At 49.1% G+C, this 20,809-nt stretch overlaps 1 protein-coding gene across 6 annotated transcripts in view; it reads left to right on the top strand.

The window, feature by feature from the left end:
- ST3GAL2 (ST3 beta-galactoside alpha-2,3-sialyltransferase 2) overlaps nucleotides 1–18,796 on the top strand; it is a 54,494-nt gene extending 35,698 nt beyond the window's left edge. For all 6 annotated transcript variants that reach the window (XM_066637567.1, XM_066637562.1, XM_066637565.1 and 3 more), the window contains 5 exons: nucleotides 8,477–8,670; nucleotides 11,300–11,479; nucleotides 12,728–12,773; nucleotides 15,156–15,275; nucleotides 16,543–18,796. In XM_066637567.1, the coding sequence (XP_066493664.1) occupies nucleotides 8,477–8,670; nucleotides 11,300–11,479; nucleotides 12,728–12,773; nucleotides 15,156–15,275; nucleotides 16,543–16,716 (714 nt within the window). In that variant the 3' untranslated portion in view covers nucleotides 16,717–18,796. The remainder of the gene's footprint in view (nucleotides 1–8,476; nucleotides 8,671–11,299; nucleotides 11,480–12,727; nucleotides 12,774–15,155; nucleotides 15,276–16,542) is intronic.
- The last annotated feature ends 2,013 nt before the right edge of the window (nucleotides 18,797–20,809 follow it).

Here is a 20,809-nt window from a genome sequence, read left to right as displayed (position 1 = left end):
GCAAAGAGGCAAAGAAGGAAGGCCCATAGCCAGGGAGACAGACCAGGGACAGACTGCAGTTGCTCCCAGTGTGGAAGGGATTGTCACTCCCGAATTGGCCTTTTCAGCCACACTAGACCCTGTTCCAGAACCACCATTCAGAGCGCGATACCATAGTCTTTCGAGGCTGAAGGTTGCCTACATCCAATATATCAGACTTGATGCTACTATGGTACGTGACTGCATTTGGGGAAATGTGACAGATCTGTACTTATAACAGGCTACTATTTATATACTTTTAACAATGATAATCAATGGGACTTATTTGTGGGTAAGTGTGAGTAGGATTGCAGCCTAGGATTGTTAAAAATTTTTCCTGCTTGATGATGTCACTTCCGGTGGGTCCTGACAGATACTCATTCGAAAAAGTGTATCCCGGCGCTAAACGTTTGAGAACCACTGGTCTAGTATGCCCCAGAAGACTTGGCCTCCTTGACTTTGCACAGTATAAGGGCTTGGTTCATGGAGTTCAGAGGCTCCTCTCTGGGTTGGTAGTCCCCTCATTTGCACAGGAACAACCTGCAAATGTTGTCAAGTCAGTTCCTCTGTAAGTCATCACAAATATGAGCGTGCTGGAAGGTTTTCTCATCAGTCAGTAGCTACAGAAAGAATGCCTTGCTATGGCTGACCAAGAGTGATCCATTCCACAATAGCAAAGCTGGTGCCTCTGAAAGATCCCAAGCAGGAAGATCTTCCCACAGGAAGATAACTGGCCATTCTGTTTTTGTTCCCAGAATGAAGTATTTAGTGGCAACCCTGTCTCTGAAGATATTTTAGCCTTTGCAACTAGTGGCTGCATGATGATGCCCTGTGTGTATTCCTCTATTCTTCCTTATCTTTGGACACATCTAACTTCCAGAAACTTTTGTGCTGGTCCAGCAGTGTAAGGGCTGCTGAGATGTCCTCCTGCAATAGCCTTGGTCCTTTGTTTTGAAATGCCATTCCCAGTTAATTAACTATCAGTTGCAAGTGGCTGCAGCCTTGCCTGGGTAAGGACTGGGCCACCATTATCTGTAGGATAAATTACAGCCATGCACCCTGCATGGGGCTGCCCTTGAGAACTGTTCAAATGCTCCAGCTGGTGATGAATTCTTCTGCCTGCTTTCAGAAGAGGTCCAGACACAGGAAGCCATGGAAGCCTATTTTTGTTTGTGCTGCCTTGGTCTGTTCCAGTCTCTCCCTACAGTGCAGATTTAGCTGGGGCTGGATGCCCTGGACCAGGGGTCGGCAACCTGCGGTTCTGGAGCCGCATGCGGCTCTTTCAGCTATCTGCTGCGGCTCCTCCTGGTGAAAGTGGCAAAGGGGGTAACAGGAGGCACCTGTGCTGGGAGGGCAGGCTGCTTCCCTCTGCCCCCTGAGCTCACTGCCCTCCACTCCCTTCACCCCCACCTGCCCTGCATTGGTTCCCTTTTTCAATTTTGCCGGCTCTGCAGGCTTAAGCTCCTTGTTTTTCCCTTCCCCAACTCTCCAGCAGGCTCAGCCAATCAGCATCCAGCAGGTTCCTGGCTTTTTCAGTTGGAATGGCTCAGGGCCCTTCACTGGCAGACAGACCAGCCAATCCTGAGCCTCCCTCCTTCTCAGCCATTGCGAGCCCTTGCAGCCTGCCTTTCCCTGAGCAGGTCCCCACTCAGTGCAAGGAGAGGCTTTTCCTCCACAGCTGAGGAGACATCCTGTGTGTCTACTCAGTTGTAAGCCCCATTACAGCGGATGAAGTTTACTCCCAGGAAAGGGTGCCTGGGATGGCAGCCTTGGAGCCAGTGGGAGCCTGTGCAGGTCTGTTCCAGAGTAAGCCCCGATGTAGTCCCTGGGCTACACCCAGGAAGGTGTGGAGGGCTGTAGCCTCAGCCTCCTCCTGTGCAGGTCTACTCACAAGTAAGCCCTGCTGTAGTCAGTGGGGCTTCCTCCCAGGAAGGTGTGGAGGGCTGCAGCCTCAGCCCCCTCCTATGCAGGTCTACTCACAAGTAGTCAGTGAGGCTTCCTCCCAGGAAAGTGTGGAGAGGACTGCAATCTGAGTGCTCCAACCAACTTGTCTGCTCAGAAGTCCCATTGTAGTCAATGGGGCTTACTCCCAGAATAGTGTGGAGAGGGTTGCAGCCTGAGTGAGGGAGGACAGGCAGGCAGGCAGGACAGAAGCTGGCCTGTGGCTGCCCCCCTTCTTCTCTTCCCCACCTCTGGAGTCTGTGTTCCTTTCTTCCTTCCAGCAGGGTGCCTCTGGAAGGTGGGGAGAGTTCTTTAGTATCCATGTAAGATAAGCAGATGTCATAACTGCCATATGTATTGGAATCCTGAAAGATCTGGTGAGGAGGTAGCATGTGGTGTCAGCAGTGGCCCCTTTAAGGGTAAGGCCTGGGCATCCAGCAGAGTGTGCTGCACAGCTGCAGCCACTTGAAGGCAATAGGGCCCTCAGGGATATAAGGAGCACCTGAGGCAGGAAGAGGGGTGTGGGTTGGAGAAGGAGTGCAGGGTGGAGGTAGGAGAGGAGGCTGACTGGGCTTATTGACTTTGAGTTGGATACTCTGGCTGATTTGACTGACTTACTTTGGACTCTGACCTTGGACTGTGACTTGGCTTATTGACTTTGGACTCTGCCCTGGATACTCTGACTGACTTTGTGACTAATGGACTGCTGGAGACACTGGAGTTTGAAGTGTGGCTGCTGTGCCCTAGACCTGCTGAGGACCCAGGGTCTGCTGTAGTGGTGGGAGGCTGCTGGCAGGAGAGAGGACCTCTGCAGGTTGAACAGGCGAGCTACCCTGGAGGTGGGGTCCAGCAGGACTGCAGGGCAGAACCAGGGTCTTTTGTTGGGGGAAAGAAGGGGAGCTAATTTGCTTAAAGTGGGCCTAATTCTCCAGGCAGAGAATGGCCTTGGAATCAGGCAAAACACCATAGAGGACCAGGCTTCTGAAAACACAGGACAAGAATGTATGACAAAACTAACTAAAAGCTACAAGAGGGGGCTGTTATTAAAATGGGACCTATAAGAGCATAAAGGTAAAAAAAACACTATATATGCAGTATTATCTTCATTTTAGATGTCAAAAGGGCTTTGTGGCTCCTGAGGTTTTTTTTTCTATGGAAAACGGGTCCAAATGGCTCTTTGAGTGTTTAAGGTTGCCGACCCCTGCCCTGGACTGTAGAAGTATTTTAGTCAGAGAGCCCCTCCCCCCCATAAACTTCCCCATTCTTTGATACAGTCACAGAGAAGGCCTTGCCCTCATTGTGTGGCCTCTCAGAGTTGTGTCTTCAGGATCGTGCTGCAAATATGGAATGTTCCCCACAAGGATCGTGCTTTTCCCTCTTGTGGAAGAAGCACTTCACCTAAAGGAAGGGGAACAGTTGCAGGCAGAGGCGACATTTCCCCTATAAACACTTCCAGGCCTTGGTGCCTGCTGCTTTTCCTGCTGCTTGTATTGGGGTGGGGGAGCACATGGCTCTTGCCTCTGTCCGGCTGTGTGGCTTTTCAAGCCCTGCATTTCCAGATGTGTCCGGCTTGGAAGGGGGCTGTTACTGGAAGCTGCCGTGAATTCCAGCCTCAGATATTTATGGGAAGGCTTGATTTCTAACAGCACCATCTGTTTGGTGAAAGCTGCTAAGCTTTTTGCTGAGCAAATGAGGCTGGATTTGCTGCAGGGGTTGAACTTCTAACCTCTCTTAAAAGGCCCAGATTGGTGTGTGTTTGTTTTTTGTGGGGGGGGGGGGTGGGTGGGGCGGGGAGCTGCTGTTTCCATTGCAGGAATTCTGAAAGTACAGCTGTTCCTTGCCTTCCATCCACATCCTGGTGTTGCTGCTGCTCTCCTGTGCTAATGGGAGTGACCAAGGGCCACTTCCAGTGTAAGAGTTGGGGTCTGCAGGATGGCTGCTGGAATGCTTCCCACGTTAGCCTTTCCCACCAATGCAGTTGGTGGTCCTTGACAACCACAGCTATCCTGAGAGGTGGTGGCTGTAGGAGGAAGTCGATCAGGTTTGCCTTTTAGAGCCCGCTCCCCCGTGTTGCCCCAGATCAGTCAATGGCCCCCTTTCATTACAGCAGGTGGCCCTTCCAATGGTATGCTTTCCCCAGATGCACCAGAGCATGTGGGGGGGGGGAGGAGCTGATGGGAGTTCCATGCAGGAACACCTGTGCTGGCACTTTGGAACCTCCTGCCAGATGCAGTGCTACTATGATGTCTCCTTCCAGATCTGGCTTAGAGGGAATTACACCTGGAAAGGTTTGGGACTCCTCATCCCTATGGGATGAGGATGGGGAGGTTAGAGAACAACAAGACAAAGGCAGGGTAGGAGAAGAAATTGGGAAAGGTAGGGTGATGGGATGTGATAGACGGTTTGGCACAATGAGAGGATGCGGGGACAAAGGAGCGAATAAGCAGCCCATCCTGGGGCATTCCATGTATAAATGCTTTTATGCAAATGCCCGAAGTCTACGAGCAAAGGTGGGAGAACTAGAATGTCTGGTGACAAGGGAAAATATTGACAAATTGGGCATAACGGAAACCTGGTGGAATGCGGAGAATCAGTGGGATACCGCAATCCCGGGCTATAAACTCTACAGGAGGGACAGGCAGGGGCGTGTTGGAGGTGGGGTGGCCCTTTATGTTAAGGAAGGGATAGAATCCAGCAAAGTAGAGATTGAAGGTGGGTCCGACTCCACCGTAGAATCTCTATGGGTTAAATTACCAGGCTTGTGCAGCGATGTAATACTGGGGGTGTGCTATCGTCCTCCAGACCAGAAATCTGATAGGGACCTTGAAATGAGGAAACAGATCAGGGAGGTGACAAGGAGTGACAGGGTTGTAATCATGGGGGACTTCAATTATCCTCATATTGACTGGGTCAATTTGTGTTCTGGTCACGATAAGGAAACCAGATTTCTTGACGTGCTAAATGACTGTGGCTTAGATCAGCTAGTCACGGAGCCCACCAGAGGACAGGTGACTCTGGATTTAATTTTGTGCGGTACGCAGGACCTGGTTAGAGATGTAAACGTTACTGAGCCATTGGGGAACAGTGATCATGCTGCGATCCGTTTTGACGTGCACGTTGGGGGAAGAATACCAGGCAAATCTCTAACAAAAACCCTTGACTTCCGACGGGCGGACTTCCCTCAAATGAGGAGGCTGGTTAGAAGGAGGTTGAAAGGGAGGGTAAAAAGAGTCCAATCTCTCCAGAGTGCATGGAGGCTGCTTAAAACAACAGTAATAGAGGCCCAGCAGAGGTGTATACCGCAAAGAAAGAAGGGTTCCACTAAATCCAGGAGGGTGCCCTCATGGCTAACCAGCCAAGTTAGAGAGGCTGTGAAGGGCAAGGAAGCTTCCTTCCGTAAATGGAAGTCTTGCCCTAATGAGGAGAATAAAAAGGAACATAAACTGTGGCAAAAGAAATGTAAGAAGGTGATATGGGAGGCCAAGCGAGACTATGAGGAACGCATGGCCAGCAACATTAAGGGGAATAATAAAAGCTTCTTCAAATATGTTAGAAGCAGGAAACCCGCCAGAGAAGCGGTTGGCCCTCTGGATGGTGAGGGAGGGAAAGGGGAGATAAAAGGAGACTTAGAGATGGCAGAGAAATTAAATGAGTTCTTTGCATCTGTCTTCACGGCAGAAGACCTCGGGCAGATACCGCTGCCCGAACAGCCCCTCCTAACCGAGGAGTTAAGTCAGATAGAGGTTAAAAGAGAAGATGTTTCAGACCTCATTGATAAATTAAAGATCAATAAGTCACCGGGCCCTGATGGCATCCACCCAAGGGTTATTAAGGAATTGAAGAATGAAGTTGCAGATCTCTTGACTAAGGTATGCAACTTGTCCCTCAAAATGGCCACGGTGCCAGAAGATTGGAGGATAGCAAATGTCACGCCTATTTTTAAAAAGGGAAAGAGGGGGGACCCGGGAAACTATAGGCCGGTCAGCCTAACATCCATACCGGGTAAGATGGTGGAATGCCTCATCAAAGATAGGATCTCAAAACACATAGACGAACAGGCCTTGCTGAGGGAGAGTCAACATGGCTTCTGTAAGGGTAAGTCTTGCCTCAGGAACCTTATAGAATTCTTTGAAAAGGTCAACAGGCATGTGGATGCGGGAGAACCCGTGGACATTATATATCTGGACTTTCAGAAGGCGTTTGACACGGTCCCTCACCAAAGGCTACTGAAAAAACTCCACAGTCAGGGAATTAGAGGACAGGTCCTCTCGTGGATTGAGAACTGGTTGGAGGCCAGGAAGCAGAGAGTGGGTGTCAATGGGCAATTTTCACAATGGAGAGAGGTGAAAAGCGGTGTGCCCCAAGGATCTGTCCTGGGACCGGTGCTTTTCAACCTCTTCATAAATGACCTGGAGACAGGGTTGAGCAGTGAAGTGACTAAGTTTGCAGACGACACCAAACTTTTCCGAGTGGTAAAGACCAGAAGTGATTGTGAGGAGCTCCAGAAGGATCTCTCCAGACTGGCAGAATGGGCAGCAAAATGGCAGATGCGCTTCATTGTCAGTAAGTGTAAAGTCATGCACATTGGGGCAGAAAATCAAAACTTTAGATATAGGCTGATGGGTTCTGAGCTGTCTGTGACAGTTCAGGAGAGAGATCTTGGGGTGGTGGTGGACAGGTCGATGAAAGTGTCGACCCAATGTGCGGCGGCAGTGAAGAAGGCCAATTCTATGCTTGGGATCATTAGGAAGGGTATTGAGAACAAAACGGCTAGTATTATAATGCCGTTGTACAAATCGATGGTAAGGCCACACCTGGAGTATTGTGTCCAGTTCTGGTTGCCGCATCTCAAAAAAGACATAGTGGAAATGGAAAAGGTGCAAAAGAGAGTGACTAAGATGATTATGGGGCTGGGGCACCTTCCTTATGAGGAAAGGCTACGGCGTTTGGGCCTCTTCAGCCTAGAAAAGAGACGCTTGAGGGGGGACATGATTGAGACATACAAAATTATGCAGGGGATGGACAGAGTGGATAGGGAGATGCTCTTTACACTCTCACATAATACCAGAACCAGGGGACATCCACTAAAATTGAGTGTTGGGCGGGTTAGGACAGACAAAAGAAAATATTTCTTTACTCAGCGTGTGGTCGGTCTGTGGAACTCCTTGCCACAGGATGTGGTGCTGGCGTCTAGCCTAGATGCCTTTAAAAGGGGATTGGACGAGTTTCTGGAGGAAAAATCCATTATGGGGTACAAGCCATGATGTGTATGCGCAACCTCCTGATTTTAGGAATGGGTTAAGTCAGAATGCCAGATGTAGGGGAGGGCACCAGGATGAGGTCTCTTGTTATCTGGTGTGCTCCCTGGGGCATTTGGTGGGCCGCTGTGAGATACAGGAAGCTGGACTAGATGGGCCTATGGCCTGATCCAGTGGGGCTGTTCTTATGTTCTTATGTTCTTACAGCCTTGCTCCACATATAGTAATGATGTTGTAATATACTGTTCCCAAAAAATACTACTGCTGCAAAAAAAAGTAACATACAGCACAATCCTATGCATGTCTACTTGGAAGTAAGTCCCATTGTGTTCAGGAAAGTGTATATAGGATTATAACCCTAATGAGGAGCTGTGGCTAATGGCCCAGTAGGTCAAGGGTCAAAAAAGTTTGGTAACCATAGATGTAGGAAGTGAAGCCTTGGGGAGGGAATCTCTCTCTCTCCAAACTTATCTGTTCAAAGTGGTAGTGACTCTCCAGTTTTGGGGGGGGAGTGGGAAGAAAGATGGGTGTTTTCCAGCCTGGCCCTTTCAAGCTGGATATGCTTGCCAAGACTTTGCTTCTGCAGGCAAAGTCAAGCCAGTGCTATGCCATGGAGCCACCCCATGGTCTGCTGGAGGGTTCCGGTGTGAAGGCATTATTTCAGTTGCATCACACTCTCTTGGCCAGGTTTTGGAGGATGAGGCAACATGTGAGCTGCTTGCTTGGTGTTCAGTCTTGCAGCCGATCTGACAGTCACTCCTTGCTTTGCTGTTTGGGACATTCGTTCACTGGTGTTTTTTTCTGGCCTTCAGACTTCCTGCTGCTTCAGTCCTGCAATTTCTTCTCTTTAAAACCCCCCACAGAGCCTCTCTTTCTTCTTCTATCCAACCTGTACTCTTCTTGTGCGAGGCTGGTATTCCATCTTACTGTCCTTGGAGAGAGCTTGGCTTGGTTAGGGATGCTCTCTGTGTTAAGGTGGCCTGCCAGAACTGCCAACCAACCCCCAGTGTCTCTTGCAACAGAAGGATTGTGAAAGTTGCCTGCAGTATGTGGTACTGAAGGGCTTGCCCATGATATTCACACGCCTTATCTGTTCAGTGCTTCTTGCCACTGCCCTGTTGCCTGTAGCTGCCTTTTCTGTTATCTGTTGCAATTGTTCTGGAATCCTGGCAGGAGGTTTAACCCTTTTCTTCCTGCACCCATCCCCACAGGGCTTTTTTGATTGGCCTCAAATTGTCCCACCCTTTTTGTTTCTTCAGATGCTGCAGCCCCAGTTCAAGTCCCACAACCTGAATGAAGTCTTGGGCAAGCTCTTCCAAATCGTCCCTGGAGAGAATCCGTATCGTTCTCGGGATTCCCGGAAGTGCCGGCGCTGTGCTGTGGTGGGCAACTCGGGCAACTTGCGAGGCTCTGGTTACGGCAGGGAAATCAACGGGCATGACTTCATCATGAGGTGAGTGACAGGAAGGAGTGGGTCTCAAAACACCCCGGTTCCTTGGACTGTGTTTCTCCATCATTTGGCTCTTGCACAAGACTATCCACCTGGAAATCCAGACGCACAGCCTGCTGGGGCAGCAGAATGCAGAAGTGGCTGGCCAGTGCGAGGTTTGGGGGAGATCAGGTGCAAAGATGAGAGACTCCCCCTGCAGCACGGTAAGCTCCATTCATGCAGTGGATGGGTTAACACAAGCGCATCCAGCCCACGTGCCACAGCTTGGAGAGACCTGCACAAGACTGTCACGTGAAACAAAAGACCTCTGGTCTGCAGGCTACCCTGGAATCTAATTTCAATCCCTTTCCCAGTAATGGAAGGAGGCAAATTCAATTCCTCTTCCCCTTCCAAGTGATTGGCTGTTTCATTTTATGGCAGCCTTCATCTTGGGTAATATCAGTTGGGCCCCAGCTGTTTTAAGGAACTGACATCTGTATTTGTGCTTACTGTGTGAAATGTAAGAATGTTGTAATGAATTGTGCCCCTGAATATCGCTAGTCATTGGAGGGTCACAGCTGGACATAGCTGTTTGCTGAATATTCAACCTCTGAACATCCCAGTGATAAATGGGGACTAGAGGGGCCTCTGATCTTATCTGGTAGGACTTACCCTTTCATTCTTCATGTTCTCTAGCAAAATTGGGTATGTATTTTTTTAAAAAGCACAACTGTATGAATAAAGTGCAGAAAGCAAATGAGGGTGGGGCGGCTCTGGACGCAAAGAGGAAGTGAGTGAAGACTTTAGAACTGCTAGCAGGAGGCATGCCCTGCTGTGGGAGAGCTTTGCTGGGACAGCTTTGCTGCATTCTGCAGCAATATTTTGTGGAACTGTGAATGGGAGTTGCTTCTGAGTAAGCATGCACAGGATCATACTTGTGGGACAGACATTTTAGGGTACTTATGGAGAACGTAGCGCTGTGTGGAGTTGCAATTTTTGTTCCAAGTGTAGAATGGCAATGCTTGAATATCTAAAGCACTGATCTTCAGCCTTCTTTTGTGCCATGACCCAAATAAAGTGTTATACTGGGGACCCACCGCTGATCCCGCCCGGGTACTGCCCACCTTCGCCTGCCCCGTTTCCGCCTACCTCTTGTGCCTTCACAGCAACCCTGTGAGGTAGCAGCCTGAGCAGGGCTGGCCTTAGGAGCTGGAGGGCAAAATGGCAAGAACTGGCTGTGCAGGTTTATGTCAAGAACACTGTTTTGATAAGGCACTCCCACGATTTGGATTGGATCCATGCCACCCCTTGCACATGCTTTGAAAGGTTTCTGTGACCCCTCCCCCCAACGAGAACCCCAGTGGGCTCAAGCACGGATTGAAGAACATTGCTCTAAAGGAATCCAGTGTGGGTTGGTTACTTCCCAGCAGCCAAAAGGGCTAGTGGCCCTCAGCCAGCATTCATTCTCTCTCTCTGGCAGCCTCTGCAGAACTTCTGCTGTTCTGTTGCCCTCTAGTGGCTGAGCTGCAAAAATGCAACTGGAATGGAGTCTCCTTACCCCCACCTGCCCCCATTCCTATCCCCAAACAAGTGACTGAGACTTTTAGTGTCCTGACCATGGACTTTGGTCTACCACCTCCCTGCATTGGGCTTTAGCTTCATATGGAATGTGGATGCAGGCAGGAGATTCACAGGGCAGTGGTTGGCTTCTCTTATCACAATGACACAGCAATGCAGGAACTACCCTTGATCTGTCCATGTGCCCAATTCACGACCTTGTGATTACTGAAAGGACATGGAAGAACACTTGTTTTTTCCTGCCACAGCATGGAAAAAGTCAAATTTGTGAAATCCTGTTCTCCATACCTGGCACTGCTATGGTTTGGACTAGGTAGGCTATTCCTGAAGAAGCAGCTGTTTGCTGGATCCTGCCTGGGAAGAGGGGAAGCTTGAGATTGGACAAGGCAGGATTTTCAAGGTTCATGTGGAATACAGAATCTCTATATTCTGTTTTTGGCCTGTGGAATGCTGGTGCAGAGCAGCGGAATGGGTGCAGCAAAGCTTCTGTGTGTTATAATGGGGGAGAGAAGGGAAAACTTAAAGCACAGCCATTTGCTCCTGGTTCTCTTGTCTTGATGCACTGTATGCACAAGTGTGCAGAAATGGCTTTGAACTGTTTTGTTTTAAAGCAGTGTATAAATTCTTAATAGCAGTATACCTTAGTATCTGGAAGTAAGATAAGTGCTGCCCCTACAAACCTACCAAGTTTGATGAGCCCCTCCCCTTTTAGAAAGCTGTGTGACTTTGAGCTCACCATCGTGACCTGGCCTTGCAGAGTGCGGGTTGTTTATCTGCCAACTTTCGCTCAAATGGTCAGAAAAAGTCCTTGTATCAGGTCAGCCTCTGAGACACAGCATAAAATCAAAACTGCCCTAGAAACAACAAAGCAAGTGGGGCAGGAATAAAATTACACATTTGGGTGGGCTTGACACAAGCCCATGGGGCTTCTGGTTGGTGTTGACCCTCTAGGTTGTACTTTCTTTCAACTTGATGAAACCTTAAAATACCACCCTCTTTCCCTTTTTTATAACAAGATGAGTGAGATAATAATACCAGCAAACATCTCTCTCTCTCTCTCTCTCTCCCCCTGCAGAATGAACCAGGCCCCCACTGTGGGCTTTGAGGCAGATGTTGGGAGCAAGACAACCCACCACTTCATGTACCCAGAGAGTGCCAAGAACCTGCCTGCCAATGTCAGCTTTGTCCTTGTGCCCTTCAAAGCTCTGGACCTGCTGTGGATTGCCAGTGCCCTTTCAACTGGCCAGATCCGATTGTATGTACCCAAGGGGTGGGCTAGGTTCTGTCCCTTTACTGGGGGATGAGCTGGTTCTGCTCCACTGTGTTCGAAATCTTTCCTGGACCTCCTCAGGGAAGAAGTCCTAGCTGTTGCCACAACAGCCACCTAGCAGCTATCTTGGACACTTCTACCAAATTTAGATCTAGTATCTAGTTGAAAAGGGTTCTTCCCATTAGATAAAATATTTTCATGTTTTAGAACATCAGGAGTTTGGTGGTGAAGTCCTTGAACCGTTCACTGGCACCAACCTCATATTGGAGCCTGGTCTCTTGGGGAGTGAGTTTTCATTTGTGTGGCTCTTCTGGTTCCAGCTTGCCACATCAGCAGCCCACAAGGAGTTGTCAGTCCCCTGCGTGAATGGGTGAGCCTGAAACTGGAAGGTCTGGCTGGCTGATGCAGGCCCTGCCTAACTTAGGAGTAGAGTTGCCACTACCTTTATTCTTCCTTTTGGATCATGCTGCTACAGAGGGCACCAGAACAATCCAGGCTGGGTTTTTGGCAACCCTGCAGTATTGGCTGAAACATGCAGCCCTGGCCATTGGCATTCTACATGATGACTTTGTTGGAGGCATGGAAGGTGCCATTAATGTTTGGAGGGTGACAGTGGTTAGGCAGCAACAGCCCCCTTTAATTTTGGTGCCCCCCAAGTGCTTCACAGAAGTCAAGGGAGGCAGACTCTGCTTTTTCCTGTGCCTCTTAGGGCCACTGTTCATGACTCCTATTTTCCAAGCCTGATTCTCTTGAAGGTACTCCCTTAATATAAAACAAACCCTTAAGGCCAGGATCTTAGGAGAAAAAGCACCAAACACAGATGTCAAGCAGCTAATTGGCAGGTTCTGAGAAGCCACAGTATGGATTCCAGGCTTTTGTTGGGGATCTTTGCATGGGGTCTTGCAAAGACCCAAAAACGCATGCCCAGAGTCTTAATCACACCAATCCAGTCCTGTACCCCCGCCATCTACAACAGCAGAAAAATCCAGAGGTGGGGAGGAAGAACTGAGGCAACAGAGGTGTTTGGTAGGCCTGTTGTGTCCCTGGAGGAGAGTTCTCATTTCTCATTTAATGCAATCCACGCACATGGTGCTCAGAACAGTCAGAAAGGACAGAACCAGCTCTCAGAGTTAAGCAGATGCAAGAGGACCAGAGGTGGGGAGCACTCATTTGCGTCTTCCCTTGGAGTGCAGCATCTGACTCTTTCTTTCTCTCTCCCTCTGCTCTTGACAGTACGTATGCACCTGTTAAGCCCTTCCTTCGGGTGGACAAGGAGAAGGTAATACTGACTCTGGAGTGGCTGCTGTGTACTGTGGCTCTCAAGTGGAGAGTGCTTTGCGCATATGTAGTAGAATTCCCCTTTGTGAAGGGGAGAGGTGCGGTATATATGTCTCTAAGGAATGTATGTATGGTCAATCCTTGGCATTCACAAGTTTGCCACGTGAATTTGCTTACTCACGAGCAGCAGGATTGATACCACCTTGCACAATCCACGACGTATTTTTCGCTTTCCATGATCCTTTTGCCTTCGGGAAGCCAGCAAATATCTTCTAGCAGCTGTAGAGATGTTCAAAATGGTGCTCATGACTAGTGTAGGCCTCTTTGAAAGCTGCTGAAACTCCCCACAGGCATTTCTAAAGGCTGTGTGCTGGTCATGGGCACCATTTGAAAATCCCTGGAAGGTATCCTGGAAAATCCCAGGAATCTCTGGAAGGTATTTGCAGGCTTCATGAGTAGCCAGGAACCTTCAAAATGACACCTGTGAACAGTGCAGAACCTTTGAAGCAGCTGGGAAAACAGAAGCCCTAAAGGCAAGGTCCCCCTGCACTTAACCCTATTGATCCCATCGGATCAATGGTTCCCTGTGTGCGAATTCGCTATCTGCTAGGGCAGTGTTTCTCAAACTGTGGGTTGGAACCCACTAGGTGGATCGTAAGCCAATTTCAGGTGGATCCCCATACATTTCAATATTTTGTTTTTGCTATCTTAGACTTAATGCTACCATGGTATGTGACTACGTTGGGGGAAATGTTACACATCTGTACTTTTAACAGGCTACTATGTATATACTTTTAACAATGATAGTAAATGAGACTTACTCCTGGGTAAGTGTGGATAGAATTAAAATTTTCTTGCTTGTTGTTGTCACTTCTGGTCTTGACATCACTTTTGGTGGGTCCTGACAGATTCTCATTCTAAAAAGTGAGTCCCAGTGCTAAATGTTTGAGAACCACTGTGCTAGGGTTTACAGGAACCTAACCCTAGTGCAGCATTTTTCAACCACTGTGCTGCGTCACACTAGTGTGCCGCAAGGCTGCCTCTGCTTTTAGCCTTATGCACAGCAGAAGGAAAAGGAGCAGGCAGCGAGCCAGTGGCTGCTTTGCTCCTGCTCCTGAGCGAGAGGAAGGCTGCAACCTGATCCTGATTTACATGGGAGTAAGCCCTGTTGACTATTATGGGGCTTACTTCTGAGTAGACACGCCTAGGATTGGGTATTAAGTCCTTGCCTCCTCTGCGTGCTGATTGAGTGGCCAGAGAAGCTTGGAGGAGGTGGAGTGAGTGAGAATGAGGGAGTCAGGAGCAGGCAAGCAGGTATGAAGCGAGTGAGTCTGCTAAGGCCACCAGCCTGGGAACTGGCTGGCTCAAAGGGTCCTGGATAGTCCCTTTTCCTTGCCACAGTTTGCCTGCAACTCCCCAAAGTGACCCTCCCTGCATTGCCTTTTAGGGGAAGGGCATTGGGCCCCAATCCTCTCCATACTTACCTGGGAGTAAGCCCCATTGACTATAATGGGGCTTACTTCTGAGTAGACATGCCTAGGATTGGGCTTTTGGTCACACTTTTTTCCCCTTAAATACAGGAGCAGGCAATTGGCACTTCTCTCCACCCCACTCCCTCCCACAGGCACTTGCCCCCCAAATCTCATAATTGCAGTCAGCACCTCTCTTGTTGTCTGTCCCTCCCTTCACTCCTCCACACCTTCCAAAGGTTCAGAATCACTTGCTTCAAGTTCTCTCCCCCCTGCTCCAGCTGAATCCTGTAGTTGTTTCACTCTTGTCTTGTCTTGTCTTGTCTTGTCTTGTCTTGTCATATATATAAAATGTTATATCCCAGATGCTGACTAGAGGAGATGCATAGATCCCAGAGGGGATACATAAAAGCTAGAATTGAATTGGCAGAAGCAGTGCTGCTGAAAGGCATTTATAATAGGAGCTGGGCAAAGAACTTCTGGGGGGTGCATTTAGCCTGTGGGCCTTACGGTTGGCACCCTGATGGAGACATTCACAAGGGGCAGACTCTTGCCACTTTTTTCTGCTGCTTAGTTAGTTCTGTTTTCTTTTCCCGTACAAGCTGTAATGTGAAAGAGGTTGGTTTCTCTCTCCCCCCCTCCACCCCTTGTTTTTCAGACAAGAACTGTGGTGGGGAGATGGGGATTTTGCCTGTAGTCATGCATGTGACTTTGTGGCAGGCTTCCCAATTCATGATCAGGTTTTGTTGACCATTGAATCTTTGGCTTCTCTGAGGGATGTTCTGCACTCCCCATTTCGGTTCTTGTCCTGCAGGGCAAAAGCTGAAAGGCCACACAGTTCTGCACTACACCACTGACCTGTCCAGAAAGGGGCAGATCTGCCACTGAGGCCTTGCTGCTTCCTTTCCCTGTAGGTTCAGATCTACAATCCTGCCTTCTTCAAATACATCCATGACCGGTGGACGGAGCACCATGGCCGCTACCCCTCCACAGGAATGCTGGTGCTGTTTTTTGCACTGCACGTTTGTGACGAGGTTGGTTTTAAAATGGTTGGTGTGGCGGCTTCTGAGTAGCTGGGTTTCCCCCCCTTTAGCTGCAGCATGTGGGGCTTTCCAGCCATTCTCCCCCCCCCATGGCAGATGCTGTTAACCAACAAGCTAGCTGGAGGAGGTAGAACTGCTGACTGGTCCACTTCAGTCTGCAGGAAAGGAGGTGGGTGGGGTTGGGGGGGCATATGTTTGAAATATTCCTCCTGCATCTAGAAAATGGCACTACAGGAGCAGGGCTGTACTAAAGTACTTAACTTTAGTACTTTACTATGTCCAGGGAGTTTTTTTTTTATGGGGGGGGGTGTTAAGAATGCAGCCTTCCCACTGCAGTCAGGTTCCATCTCTGAACAGAGTGCTGTGTGGAGATGCGCCTAGAGGTAGAAAGGCTGGAGAGTGGTCCTGTTTCAAGTCCCTCTCCCACTGGAAGATGGTGTGCATGTGCTTGCATTCATCTGCATACTTGGCACACATTTTCAGTTCTTGGTGCCCCCCCCCCCCGAATAGAGGTTGGCTTTTACAGAACTCTCTAGAGTTCAGCAGTGGGAACATGTGAAGAAGTGCAAAAGCTCTGTGAGATGCAGAAGCCTCTAGCTCACCAGCCCTATATGGTGGGCTTATTCTGGAGCTGAGTGGTCAGGAAAGCCTCATCCCTGCCCAGTCTTCAGTCTGCTGAGAAGCTGCTACTTGCCTAAACATCCAAAGGATCTGTTGTGAAGTAAACAGAAAAATGATGTTGCTTTTCCACCTTTGTTCAGTGATTTTCCCCAGAGAGGAAGGGGTGCATGTTTTGAAATCTATCGGGAATTGGCTTATAACTTAATAACTTGGCTGCTCTTTGTGACTTTTGTGATGTGGTCTGTGCGTCAGGGCATTGTGAGCTCCCTAAATGGGAGCTGTGCAGAAGCTGCTCTGAGCAATTTGGAGATGGGGGGTGGGGAAGGAGATGGAATTTCTTGACTAATTGGGCGAGTGGTGGCCATTCTTTGGGAAGGATGGGTTGAGAGGAGAGAGAGTGTGTACACAATTGCTATTTGTGTGCATGATAATCAAATGTCAGGTTCCTGCCCTGAGGAGTCTACAATATTAAAATTGACACAGGAAAATCGAGGGGTGAAAGGAAAATGGAACTGAGGGTAACTGTGGCAGGATGTGTGTTCTGTTTAGATACGTGCACTTGGGCTTAGTTTAGGAGGTTCAGGATAGCATCTCTAACCCGTGTCTTGTGCTTCTGGGGCTCTTTCGTTGACTGCAGGTGAATGTCTTTGGCTTCGGAGCCGACAGTCGTGGCAACTGGCACCATTACTGGGAAAACAATCGCTATGCAGGGGAGTTCCGGAAAACTGGGGTGCATGATGCTGATTTTGAGGCCCACATCATTGACGTTCTTGAGAAGACAAACAAGATAGATGTTTATCGTGGCAACTGATTCCCCCCAGGCTGCATTTCTAGTTTTGACTTTGGGTTTGGCCGGGATTGGCCTTCCTTTCCCGGATTTCCCACAAACACATCCAGGTGAGCCCTGGGCTGCCTGCACCTAAGCGAGACCCAGATGGGCAAATGGGACGTGCTGTTTCTGAAAGCAGTTGCCAGGAGAGGAGTCTCAAGTCGAGCAGAAGAAAGAGAAGGCTGGTATATCGGGGGATGTCTTTTTTTTTTTTCTTCAAATCAAGAGAATTTACAAATCCAAGAAGTTTATAATCAAGTTTTGAGCTTCCAGCTCAGGTCCTGCCTCGTGGTTCTCACCCAATGCTGCACTTTTTCAGTGTGGTAGGAATGAAAAAGCATCCGTTGGGGAGTGAAATTCCAGTGATCAGGTTGTCTCCTCTTTCCCAAATTCTCAGAGGCCTCTCACTTTCTTGTCTGCTATCAAGTTTTGGCGCTGACTGATTATGAAGAATGGGATGCTTTTTTCTCTTGTTTGCCTTGTAAGCTCCCATCATGGCTGCTAGAAGAGGTACATAAGAGCCCAACCACCAGTTTTCTCAAAAACAATCAGCTTTGTTGCTTCCTGCTTTTCTCCAGGGAAGTTCTTTTGTCTCTTCTTTTTGTACAATCATGATTAAAATGCTGAGCAGATTATTGTATTTGTTGTTGCAATCACATGAACCCTGGTAGGGTTACCTTGCGAGAGCCCCTCCCAGGAGGTTTTCCACTCAGAGCAAGATCCTTCAGCAAATTGACTTGGTCTGGAACTTCTGTGGGTGGGGCAGGATGAGCATTGGACATGGCAAAGTCAGCCCCTAGCAAAGCTGGCTGCCAAGAGTGAGGCGGAGGAGCCCTGGAATGGACTTGCCCTCTTCTAGGACCTGAGTGAAGGCTGTGCCAAAGGCACTGAAGTGTGCAGAACCTGGGATTTGGCCTGCTGTCCTGTTCCTACTAGCAGTCAAGAACACCACCAACCTGAGCAGGGATTTCTTATCTGGACAAGTGACTCCTTGTTCTTATTCCAGAATCAAACCAGGGCTCTCCCCCCCCCCCACTCTCTACCTCCACCTTTCTGCCCTGTACTTGGTTTGATTGTTTGGAATGATGATGGGAGTGTGCAGTGGAGGTTGGGGGGCTCTCCATGCAGCTGCCTTCATCAAGCTAAAGAACCATGATTGTTTGCCTTTTGAAAATATCTTCTCTCTCCCCCTTCCCCAAAGCTACTCTAGTGGAATAGCCGGTACAGCAATGTAGTTGGGTTTCCGCTGTTGGAAGCAAAGAGATGACTTTGAAAGTTGGGAAAGGACTGTATCGGAGTGAGAACCTGGGGACTGAAGTTGGAGGGGTTGGGGGGGTCATTCTCATTCTTGTCACCTTTGAGATCTTTCAAAAGTGAAGCAGTCATAGTGGCTGGTGGAAAAACAGAGTAGCAGATGGTAGGCTGCCCAGTTCCAAGCAGACTCATTAATATTCTTGGAATCTTGAAGCTACTTGCAGGGGAATCTGTTTAGAGGGTTTCAAAAAGTTGTTGGGCAGAATATGGGTTTAGCAATGCCAGTCAAACAATTGAGAGCATTTTTCTGGATGATCCCATAGAACCCGGATCCTGAGATCTCGCATCCTTTTCTGATTTTGATAGCTTTTGGAATTTAACTCGTGTATTGACATTTTGATGCTGGGCAGCAGGCTAAGTCCTGCTGAAGCCTTGTAACCACTGAAAGGAGCCAGGAGTTCATAGCCAGAGCTCCACCTGCTCTTAATGGATCTTTTTGTCCCATGAGAGAGGCTGTAGTAGCTTCTTGCTGTGGCATTTCCATTTTGGTCCCTTTATGCTTCTGCAGTCAGTACTGATCTTCAGCTCATCTGCACTTATTAGGGGGAGGGGGATTTACGAAGTTGGGCTAGAGCTCCTTTCCTTTGTCCTGGAAAAGGAGGAGATGGGGCAAAGCCATTGGGATAGGGTTGACTTCCGTATTGCTTTGTGAAGATGGCACAATGGAACTGGGAGCGTAAGCCGTCGGGATAAAGCTTTCTTTTAAGTTTTAGTTGAAAGTAGGAAGTCAGTCATTAAAAGTGCAATCATGCCAAACTGTACTGAACAAATGGTATTTTGTTTTCCCTAGACACATGTGTGTCATGCAGGAGAAGTGCGGGACCCCCAAGAACACTGTAGGACATATTCAGAGTTACGTGGGACAACATGAGGGCGATCGGGGAATAATGTCCTGCAGAGGTGAAAAATGGTGACCCCAGGGTCATCAGATGTCAAAAAAATTTGTTTTTCCTAGACACATGTGGGGCATGCAGGAGAAGTGGGGGGGGGCCCCAAAGACACCGTAGGACCTACTCAGATACGTGGAGCATGATGAGGGCAATAAGGGAAAAATGTGCTACAGGGATGGAAAACGATGACCCCGGACATTGAAAAAAATTTTTTCACTAGGCACATGAGGGGCATGCAGGAGAAGTGGGGGGCCTTATGACATAATCGGACCAGCTCAGAGAAATGTGGGACAAGATAAATACGATCGAGGAAAAATATCCTAAAGGAGAGTAAAACGATGACCCCAAAGTCATCAGATGTTGAAAATTTTTTTGTTTTCCTTAGGCACTTTTGGGGCATGCTGGCGAAGTGAGGGACCCCCCCATGACATTGTAGGATCAGCACAGTGATACATGGGACAAGATGAGGGCGATCGGGGAAAAATGTCCTACAGGGGTGAAAAACGTTGACCCCGGGGTCATGAGATGTAAAAAAAAAACAAATAAAAATTTTGTTTCCCCATGGCACTTGTGGGGCAGGTAGCAGAACTGTGGGAGCCCCCAAGGACACTGTAGGACATACTCAAAGATATGTGGGAGAAGATGAGGGCGATCGGGGAAAAATGTCCTACAGGGCTGGAAAATGATGGTCATGAGATGTCAAAAAAAACTAAAAAAAACTGTTTACCCTTGGCACATGTGGGCCATGCAGAAGAAGTGCGGGACCCCCAAGGACACTGTAGGGCAGAGGTAGGCAACCTTAAACACTCAAAGAGCCATTTGGACCCGTTTTCCGGAGAAAGAAAACCTCGGGAGCCACAAAACCCTTTTGACATCTAAAATGAAGATAACACTGCATATATAGTGTTTTTTTTTTACCTTTATGCTCTTATAGGTCCCATTTTTATAATGTAGCCCCCTCTTGTAGCTTTTAGTTAGTTTAGTCATACATTCTTGTCCTGTGTTTTCAGACGCCTGGTCCTCTATGGCGGTTATGACCTCTGCTTATCTTACATGGATACTAAAGAATTCCCCCCACCTTCCAGAGGCACCCTGTTGGAAGGAAAAAGACACAGACTCCAGAGGTGGGGAAGAGAAGAAGCCAGAGCGGGGGGGGGGGGGGAGGGGGGCAGCCACAGGCCAGCTTCTGCCCTGCCTGCCTGCGCCTCAGGCTGCAACCCTCTCCACACTATCCTGTGAGTAAGCCCCATTGACTACAATGGGACTTCTGAGCAGACAAGTTGGTTGGAGCTCTCAGGTTGCAGTCTTCTCCACACTTTCCTGGGAGGAAGCCTCACTGACTACTTGTGAGTAGACCTGCACAGGAGGGGGCTGAGGCTACAGCCCTCCACACCTTCCTGGGAGTAGCCCAGGGACTACAGCTGGGCTTGCTTGGGAACAGAACTGCTGGGCGTGGGCTCCCACTCACCTGTCCTTGCGCTTGGCCTTGAGCAGGCTCAGGCTCAAAGACTGCAGTCCCAGGCACCCTTTCCTGGGAGTAAGCCTCATCTGCTGCAATGGGGCTTACAACTGAGTAGACATGCACAGGAGCGGGCTCCAAGGCTGCAATCCCAGGGACCTGAAGCCTGCAGAATGGGCAAAATTGAAAAGGGAAACCAGTGCCGGGCAGGTGGGGGTAAAGGGAAAGGAGGGCAGTGAGCTCAGGGGGCGGAGGGAAGCAGCGCGCCCTCACAACACACGGGGCTCACTCAGAAAAAGCCTCTGTTTTCTTTAATGTGACATGCAGCTTCAGCACCCCTCTCCAGGCTGCTTGGCTCAGCGCTGTGTGCCAACAGAGGAGCCGCATGCAGCTCCAGAGCCACAGGTTGCCG

The sequence above is a fragment of the Tiliqua scincoides genome, chromosome 9 (assembly GCF_035046505.1).
Source record: "Tiliqua scincoides isolate rTilSci1 chromosome 9, rTilSci1.hap2, whole genome shotgun sequence".
In the NCBI taxonomy this organism is placed as follows: Eukaryota; Metazoa; Chordata; class Lepidosauria; order Squamata; family Scincidae; genus Tiliqua; species Tiliqua scincoides.
The sequence above is the reverse complement of the archived record's forward strand: the minus strand, read 5'-3'. Positions and strand labels throughout refer to the sequence as shown.